At 47.5% G+C, this 9,861-nt stretch overlaps 1 protein-coding gene across 3 annotated transcripts in view; it reads right to left on the bottom strand.

Moving 5' to 3' along the window:
• The window catches only part of LOC123759704 (balbiani ring protein 3), a 16,809-nt gene extending 9,438 nt beyond the window's left edge, over positions 1-7,371 (bottom strand). For all 3 annotated transcript variants that reach the window (XM_045744940.2, XM_045744941.2, XM_045744942.2), the window contains exon 1: positions 7,166-7,371. In XM_045744940.2, the coding sequence (XP_045600896.2) occupies positions 7,166-7,220 (55 nt within the window). In that variant the 5' untranslated portion in view covers positions 7,221-7,371. The remainder of the gene's footprint in view (positions 1-7,165) is intronic.
• Between the last annotated feature and the right edge of the window lie 2,490 nt (positions 7,372-9,861).

The following is a 9,861-nucleotide window of genomic DNA, read 5'->3' as shown; positions in this document are numbered from 1 at the left end:
GCCCATGGGGAGAGAGTGCAAGAAGGTTTCTTAAGGATCTTGGTTCCAAACTCATTGACACCACAAGAGACCCTAGAGCGGCAAGTTTTCTCTTTCAGCGCCTCAGTGTCGCGATCCAGAGGGGGAATGCTCGCTGCATTCTCAGTTCCTGCCCGGCGTCGGAGGAGTTCGAGGAAATCTACAGCCTCTAGGAAACAAACTTCCATTTATTTTCTCTTAATGTTCACTTTTTTTATAACCAATCAGATATGTAAATGTGTAAACTTGTATAGTAAAGTGTACAACATAAAAAAGGGGTGGTAGGAGAAGTGAACACTCATACGTATTCAGAGTTGAATAGCAAGTTTTTATCTGAATGCTCTGTATTCCCTTCTCCGAGGCTATGGGTCCCTTCAATTGCACCAGAGGTGGTACCCCTATAAATATAATGTTTGGATCACACTATAACCACGAGAGACATCTCCCGTCACGCAGGGTGCAGTTGCACCTCCACAGATCTCCAGTATCAGCTCTTGATACTCGTAATGGCTCAAAATGGCCACCACTTACGGGCTATTCATGCCCGTGCCACCTTTCGGGTGGCTTAATCTTCATCAATCATCAATCACACTATAATGGGAGTTACAGCACCGCTCCTGTGTCAGGTAAGTCCACTACGGGCTCACCATAGCCCGTGCAATTTGGAACTTTTTTCCCCGAGTAGCTGAATCTACAACAACAACAACACTCTATAAAAAATTACGGGCTAGTCATGCCCGTGCCACCTCTTGGGTGGCTTAATCTTCATCAATCAACCAATCACTATAAAATCATGAGAGCCCTAGACGTTACTACAGCTCGGCTCACCTCGCAGCGCGTGTCTCTGGGAGACTGAACCACCTTGGCCAGTGAAGAGATTGTCTAACGTAAATTGTTAGACAAACCTATATTCTCCAATATTTCACACATTGCTATATGTTATATACAGTCTTAGCGAGGTATTCCTGTATGTGACTAAGCCGTCAACTGGAGGGGGGTGTTGAGTGTGTGATTAAAATATTAGATCACGGTATAACTTAGTCAACATACGTGGAAAAAGCTCAGCTCAAAGATCACTGGTGTTATTTTCCAGAACCCAGCGAGTAAGTGTAAGCCCCCACCCACCACCACCACCCACACGGTGAGTGTGGGGGGGTCATCGTGAGGGGTAGGATGGGGGAGTGGCACTACTCTACCCTTCCTTTCCTGAAGTGAGAGAGAGGAGTGGCACTACTCTTACCTCCCCTGCCTGAAGTGAGAGAGAGGAGTGGCACTATTACCTCCCCTGCCTGAAGTGAGAGAGAGGAGTGGCACTATTACCTCCCCTGCCTGAAGTGAGAGAGAGGAGTGGCACTATTACCTCCCCTGCCTGAAGTGAGAGAGAGGAGTGGCACTATTACCTCCCCTGCCTGAAGTGAGAGAGAGGAGTGGCACTATTACCTCCCCTGCCTGAAGTGAGAGAGAGGAGTGGCACTATTACCTCCCCTGCCTGAAGTGAGAGAGAGGAGTGGCACTATTACCTCCCCTGCCTGAAGTGAGAGAGAGGAGTGGCACTATTACCTCCCCTGCCTGAAGTGAGAGAGAGGAGTGGCACTATTACCTCCCCTGCCTGAAGTGAGAGAGAGGAGTGGCACTATTACCTCCCCTGCCTGAAGTGAGAGAGAGGAGTGGCACTATTACCTCCCCTGCCTGAAGTGACATATGCGGCACATGTCTTATCTGCCAGATGTAAAATAACAACGTACTGTAGTGAACGAGATGGAAGAAAATGCAGAACAGAACCAGTGAAGAGCAGAGGTGCCATAGGCACAATCAGAGAACACTGTATGAACATCAGAGGTCCGCGGTTGTTCAACGTCCTCCCAGCGAGCATCAGAAATATTGGCGGAACAACCGTGGACATCTTCAAGAGAAAATTACATAGTTTTCTTCAAGAAGTGCCGGACCAACCGGGCTGTGGTGGATATGTGGGCCTGTGGGCCGCTCCAAGCAACAGCCTGGTGAACCAAACTCTCACATGACAAGCCTGGCCTCGGGCCGGGCTTGGGGAGTAGAACAACTCCCAGAACCCCATCAACCAGGTGTGAAGGTCAGCTGAGGCAGAGTTTTCTCCCTCACCGTCCCACCACCGTCATCCAACATTCCTTGGTCTTCCATCTACCATCCCTTCACTCCACAGCTCATATCCCTTACATATCACTTCGGAAATCTTGCCATTAGCAGGACCACTGTGATCTTATAATAACCCGGCCGGACCTCAACGACGACCTGAAGGAAACACAAGGTTGATGGTCTGTGTAAAGAAACAATTAAGTCATCCCTGTTACAGGAGGTGTTGTGTATTCTCACGGCGTGGTAGTCTGGGGGTGCCCTCCTACCATTGGGAGGTGCTCAAGATGTGTCCCCGGCCTCTGGGAGAGGGAGCTAGGGGGGCAGGATGTCCCCACCTCTGAGAGAGAGCTTTAGATGTGCCCTCAACTTTTGGAAGGGGCTCAGAATATTTCTCCATCCTCTGGGAGGAGCTCAATGTGTACTATTCTAGCAGGTGCTCAGGTTGTGTCCTCAAACTCTAAGAAAGTAGAAAGATACGTCCCCAACCTTTGACAGGGGCTCACGATGTATCCAGAGCCTCTGGGTGGTGGTCGGTATGTGTCCCAACCTGCGGTAGATGATCAAGATGTGTCCCCAACCTCTAGCAGATGCTCAGGGTTCCCCCTTAACCTCTGGAGGGGCAGGGTGTGCTCCGGATGCATCCTCGAATTCTGGGAGAGGATCGAGGTGCAACTCCATCTTCGAAGGGTTCAGGATGTCTCCTCAATGGACAACCAAAGTTTACAACAGGTTCAATAAGAAAAACCATAGATTTACAGGAGCGATGAGAAACGGAACACAAATAAGCTTGAGAGAGGACAAACATAACATAAGGAATGAGTCACTGTATAAAATAACAGGAAGCTGTGAAAGGTGGAGCTTAGGGTCTATAGTTCAACCGTGTAAACGTGTCTCCAGGTGAACAACTGAGTACACACATACTTATAAGAATGATAATTTAAGCCCTACGCAAGAATAATTTAAGCCCTACGCAAGAATGATAATTTAAGCCCTACGCAAGAATGATAATTTAAGCCCTACGCAAGAATGATAATTTAAGCCCTACGCAAGAACACATTCAGAACATTATAACTATATGTGGTCTGTGGTTCAAGAGACTCGGGAGAATAACTAGAAGACCCTAACTCCTAACTCAGGTTCTAAGAAACTAACACCGAAGATAGTTTAGTTTTGAAGATATATTTAGTGATCTCAATCAAATCACAGTAGAATAAGACACAGAGGGGACATGATCACAGCGTATAGGATACTGATAGGAATTGATCGATTGGATATATTATCTTTAGCAGATGAACTAAAAACGAAAGGACATGGGTGGAAATTGGTAGCCTAAATGTCAGAAAAACGTAAAGAAAGATTGATATTCAGTGGAGGTGGCAGACCATTAGTACATGTTAGGAGAAGAAGTACTGGAAGCCACCTCTATTCTTAATTTCAAGAGCAAGTACCACACAACGTTGGAGCCTTGAAGAGTGAAAAAGCACCAGGTACTAAGCTAAAAATCAGGGGCCAGACTCACGAAGCAGTGACGCAAGTACTTACGAATCTGTACATCTTTTCTCAATCTTTGGCGGCTTTGTTTACAATTATTAAACAGGTAATGGGCTCCGAAGCACCAGGAGGCTGTCAATAACAATAACAACAGTTGATTGGGAAGTTTTCATGTTTGTTGACTGTTTAATAAATGTAACCAAAGCCGTCAAAGATTGAGGAAAGATGTACACGTTCGTAAGTACTTGCGTAACTGCTTCGTGAATCTGGCCCCGGGGCTCTAGAGCATGATATCGGAAACACGTACGTACACACACACACACACACACACACACACACACACACACACACACACACACACACACACACACACACACACACACACACACACACACACACTCACACACAGTGGAAACAGGAGGCCAGGCACAGGATACAGAATAGGAGATGAAGTACTTAATGAAACGGGCAGAGAGAAAGATCTAGGAGTTGATATCACACCAAACCTGTCTCCTGAAGCCCACATAAAGAGAATAACGTCAGCGGCATATGCGAGGCTGGCTAACATCAGAACGGCGTTCAGGAACCTGTGTAAGGAATCATTCAGAATCTTGTACACCACATATGTAAGACCAATCCTGGAGTATGCGGCCCCAGCATGGAGCCCGTACCTTGTCAAGCATAAGACGAAGCTGGAAAAAGTCCAAAGGTATGCTACTAGACTAGTCCCAGAACTAAGAAGCATGAGTTATGAGGAAAGGCTGCGGGAAATGCACCTTACGACACTGGAAGACAGAAGAGTAAGGGGGGACATGATCACAACCTACAAAATCCTGTGATGTGATGGAGGCTGACTCCATACACAGTTTCAAATGTAGATATGACAGAACCCAGTAGGCTCAGGAATCTGTACATCAGTTGATTGACGGTTGAGAGGCGGGACCAAAGAGCCAGAGCTCAACCCCCGCAAACACAACTAGGTGAGTACACACACACACACACACACACAGGAGGGGGTGACAGGGAGACTTCTGACATGGATGAAAATCTTTCTAACAGACAGACAGATGCGGGCAGTAATCAGAGACAATGTATCTGACTGGAGGAGTGTTACTAGTGGAGTACCACAGGGCTCAGTTCTTGCACCAGTAATGTTCATCGTCTTCATAAACCATCTACCAGAAGGAATACAGAATTATATGAACATGTTTGCGGGTGATGCTAAGATACTGGGGAAGACAGGAGACGCAGACGATTGTAATGCTCTTCAAATTGACCTAGATAAAATAAGTGCTTGGAGCGTCAAGTGGCAAATGGAATTCAATGGGGGTAAATGTCGTGTTATGGAATGTGGATTCGGAGAAAATAGACCACACACAGCTTCCAAATTATGTGGAAATGAAATGCACAACTCTAATAAATAAGGAAACGTAGAGGTGGTCGAGGATAGTAAGCTGTCGCCAGAGGAACACATAAAGAACATTGTGAGAGGAGCGTATGCGTCGCATTCCAACTTCAGACTTGCAATTAATTACATGAATTGTGAAAATTACGAGTTAGGAGGAGAGACTACATGCGTTAAGCATGCCTAAACTAGAAGATACAAGGAAAGAGGTGATATGATCACTACATACAAAATTCTATTGTACGTGCCATGTATTGTACGTATTCTATTGTACGTGTTATAATTCCACCCGCAAGCAAGTGGAATTCCTCCTTGTCGACCAAATTGACAAGGAGGAATTCTGAAACCAGCAACATCACGAACAAGAGAACACGGTTTCAAGTTAAGAAAACAGAGGTGCCGAAAAAAACATTAGAAAGTTTTCTTTTGCAAACATTACCCAAGATGAAAGACTATCAGATATAGAGGTGACAGCAGAGGATGTAATGAAACAGTTGACAACACTGGATGCAAATAAAGCTGTTGGACCAGACAAAGTATCACTGTGGATACTTAAAGAGGCAGCGCAGGCTCTCAGCGTGCCTCTGGCAATGATCTTTAATGAGTCACTTATGTCGGGAGAATTGCTCAGTTGCTGGAAGGAGGCAAATGTCGTACCGATTTTCAAAAAAGGTGATAGGGAGGAGGCACTTAACTACAGACCCGTATCACTGACAAGCATCCCCTGCAAAATACTTGAAAGAATAATTAGGCTAAGACTTGTTGAGCACCTGGAGAGCATTGGGTTTGTAAACAAGCACCAACATGGGTTCTGGACAAGGAAATCATGCCTAACAAACCTTTTAGAATTCTATGATAAAGTAACAAGGATAAGGCAGGACAGAGAAGGCTGGGCAGACTGCATATTTCTTGACTGCCAAAAGGCCTTTGATACGGTACCGCACATGAGACTGCTATACAAACTTGAGAGGCAGGCAGGAGTAAGCGGAAAGGCCCTAGTATGGGTGAAGAACTACCTAACAGGAAGGAGCCAGAGGGTAATGGTAAGGGGCGAGAAGTCGGACTGGCGAATAGTAACAAGTGGAGTACCTCAAGGATCGGTGCTGGGACCAATCCTCTTTCTAATTTACGTAAATGATATGTTTACAGGAGTGGAATCATACATGTCAATGTTTGCGGATGACGCAAAATTAATGAGAAGAGTTGTGACAGACGAGGATCGGATTGTAGGATCCTCCAAGAGGACTTAAACAGGCTGCAGAGATGGTCAGGGAAATGGCTACTGGAGTTTAACACCAGTAAATGTAAAGTTATGGAAATGGGATCAGGTGACAGGAGACCAAAGGGACAGTACACAATGAAGGGGAACAGCCTACCTGTAACGATTCGAGAAAGAGACCTGGGAGTGGATGTGACACCTAATCTAACTCCTGAGGCACATATAAATAGGATAACGACAGCAGCGTACTCTACACTGGCGAAAATTAGAACTTCATTCAGAAACCTAAATGAGGAAGCTTTTAGGGCGCTTTACACTGCCTACGTGAGACCCGTCTTAGAGTATGCCGCGCCATCATGGAGCCCCCACCTGAAGAAACACATAAAGAAACTGGAGAAGGTTCAGAGGTATGCGACGAGGCTTGTCCCAGAGTTACGAGGGATGGGATATGAAGAACAAGTGGAGAAGGTGGAACAAGTGAGAAGGTGGTGGAGGCCAAAACCGTCAGTAGTTTCAAAGTGTTATACGACAAAGAGTACTGGGAAGACGGGACACCACGAGACGGGACACCACCACCACCACAGACACACAGTAGGGGGCCTGACATTTGAGTGAACAGCGCTTGGGATTCGAAGTCGTAGGGTCCGACATTCGATCCTCGGCGGAGTCGGAAACAAATGAACAGAATTTCTTTTACCCCTGATGCGCCTGTTCACCTAGCAGTAAATAGCTATCTGGGAGTTAAATAGCTGCTACGGCCTGCTTCATGTGTGTGTCTGGGGAAAAAAATATTAGTTGATTGATTGACAGTTGAGAGGTGGGCCCAAAGAGCCAGAGCTCAACCCCCACAAGCACAACTAGGTGAGTACACACACCACCTGTACTTGTACACCACTTCAGCACACAAGACAACCACGTACCTTGAACCACTGATAAACACCACAGTACTACCAAGCACATCTGTAGCCTCGCCATCTTGAGAAGCCTCGCGTTCTTAAATTTTCTAATAAGCCTTTATCTTCGTATCTTTGACTTCTGCTTGTCCTTCACACTGGTACGATAACCTGGAGCGTTGAGGAGAGCGTGCAGCCAGGAGCGTGGACACCGCACCACTGATAAGCCTTTCGCACTAGCCCGGATGGGGACGATAATCCTCGTTTCCTAACACTCCTAAATATGGGTAGTGGCTAGAGGTGGGGCTAGGCATCAAGGTCGGGGTGGGGTAGAGGCGGGATTGTGATAGAGGTTTGGGTTGGGATAGAGGGATAGGTGGATAGACTTCCCAAACACCTATAAGTGAATATTAAGTTAGAATATAAAGGACTAGCACAACCCTTTACCAAACCTGTACACCTTTCCTCAATCATGGCGGCTTTGTTTACGTTTATTAAACAGTTGATGAGCTTCTAAAGCGAGGTTATTATTGTTATAAACATGGGCGTAGTCCAGACCTCACTAACACGATCACTGAGAAAGATATAAAGGTTTCGTAAATGGTTCCCTAAAACACGTTTCTGGTAGGCACAGTCTGGCGCGTCGAGCGCTCTGTCAGGCGCCACAGCGCTCCGGTCTATGAGCATCTGTCTGATTATATAACATTATATAACATTGTTCATGTGTTATTGACCCTGGTGCTGGTGTCCTCTTGTGTTGACCCTGGTGCTAGTGACCTCTTGTGTTGACCTTGGTGCTAGTGACCTCTTGTGTTGACCTTGGTGCTAGTGTCCTCTTGTGTTGACCCTGGTGCTAGTGACCTCTTGAGTTGACCTTGGTGCTAGTGTCCTCTTGTGTTGACCTTGGTGCTAGTGTCCTCTTGTGTTGACCCTGGTGCTAGTGACCTCTTGAGTTGACCTTGGTGCTAGTGACCTCTTGTGTTGACCTTGGTGCTAGTGTCCTCTTGTGTTGACCCTGGTGCTAGTGTCCTCTTGTGTTGACCCTGGTGATAGTGTCCTCTTGTGTTGACCCTGGTGATAGTGTCCTCTTGTGTTGACCCTGGTGATAGTGTCCTCTTGTGTTGACCCCTGGTGCTGGTGACCTCTTGTGTTGACCCTGGTGATGGTGTCCTCTTGTGTTGACCCTGGTGCTAGTGTCCTCTTGTGTTGACCCTGGTGCTGGTGTCCTCTTGTGTTGACCCTGGTGCTGGTGACCTCTTGTGTTGACCCTGGTGCTAGTGTCCTCTTGTGTTGACCCTGGTGCTGGTGTCCTCTTGTGTTGACCCTGGTGCTTGTGTCCTCTTGTGTTGACCCCTGGTGATGGTGTCCTCTTGTGTTGACCCTGGTGCTAGTGTCCTCTTGTGTTGACCCTGGTGCTGGTGTCCTCTTGTGTTGACCCTGGTGCTTGTGTCCTCTTGTGTTGACCCCTGGTGCTGGTGTCCTCTTGTGTTGACCCCTGGTGCTGGTGACCTCTTGTGTTGACCCTGGTGCTAGTGTCCTCTTGTGTTGACCCTGGTGCTGGTGTCCTCTTGTGTTGACCCTGGTGCTTGTGTCCTCTTGTGTTGACCCCTGGTGCTGGTGACCTCTTGTGTTGACCCTGGTGATGGTGTCCTCTTGTGTTGACCCTGGTGCTAGTGTCCTCTTGTGTTGACCCTGGTGCTGGTGTCCTCTTGTGTTGACCCTGGTGCTGGTGACCTCTTGTGTTGACCCCTGGTGCTGGTGACTTCTTGTGTTGACCCTGGTGCTGGTGACCTCTTGTGTTGACCCTGGTGCTAGTGTCCTCTTGTGTTGACCCTGGTGCTAGTGACCTCTTGTGTTGACCCCTGGTGCTGGTGACCTCTTGTGTTGACCCTGGTGCTGGTGACCTCTTGTGTTGACCCTGGTGCTAGTGACCTCTTGTGTTGACCCCTGGTGCTAGTGACCTCTTGTGTTGACCCTGGTGCTAGTGACCTCTTGTGTTGACCCTGGTGCTAGTGACCTCTTGTGTTGACCCCTGGTGCTAGTGACCTCTTGTGTTGACCCTGGTGCTAGTGACCTCTTGTGTTGACCCTGGTGCTGGTGACCTCTCTTGTGTTGACCCTGGTGCTAGTGACCTCTGGTGTTGACCCTGGTGCTAGTGACCTCTGGTGTTGACCCTGGTGCTGGTGTCCTCTTGTGTTGACCCTGGTGCTAGTGAACTCTGGTGTTGACCCTGGTGCTAGTGACCTCTTGTGTTGACCCTGGTGCTAGTGACCTCTGGTGTTGACCCTGGTGCTAGTGACCTCTTGTGTTGACCCTGGTGCTGGTGACCTCTCTTGTGTTGACCCTGGTGCTAGTGACCTCTTGTGTTGACCCCTGGTAAAACCGACGGTTCCAGACCAAAAACTGGACTTCATTATTTACTACCAAACAAAAATTACTACAAATTTAACATTCAAAACAACCACAGTAAACAAGTAAACAACACAATCCTCTCCAAAACGCAAAGGTCGTGTATCACTGAACATGCCCCAAAGAACGATGCACCTTTGATCTACCTCTATTGGTATGCCCACTACAAAGCTTTCGACAAGACTGACTTGCTATCTACAAGCTGAATTCCCCAGCAACCATACCGCTCCAAGCAACAACAGCCTGGTGGACTAAACTCTCACAAGTCAAGCCTGGCCTCCGGCCGGGCTTGGGGAGTAGAAGAACTTTCAGAT

This window comes from Procambarus clarkii, chromosome 8 (genome assembly GCF_040958095.1).
Source record: "Procambarus clarkii isolate CNS0578487 chromosome 8, FALCON_Pclarkii_2.0, whole genome shotgun sequence".
In the NCBI taxonomy this organism is placed as follows: domain Eukaryota; kingdom Metazoa; phylum Arthropoda; class Malacostraca; order Decapoda; family Cambaridae; genus Procambarus; species Procambarus clarkii.
The sequence above is the reverse complement of the archived record's forward strand: the minus strand, read 5'-3'. Positions and strand labels throughout refer to the sequence as shown.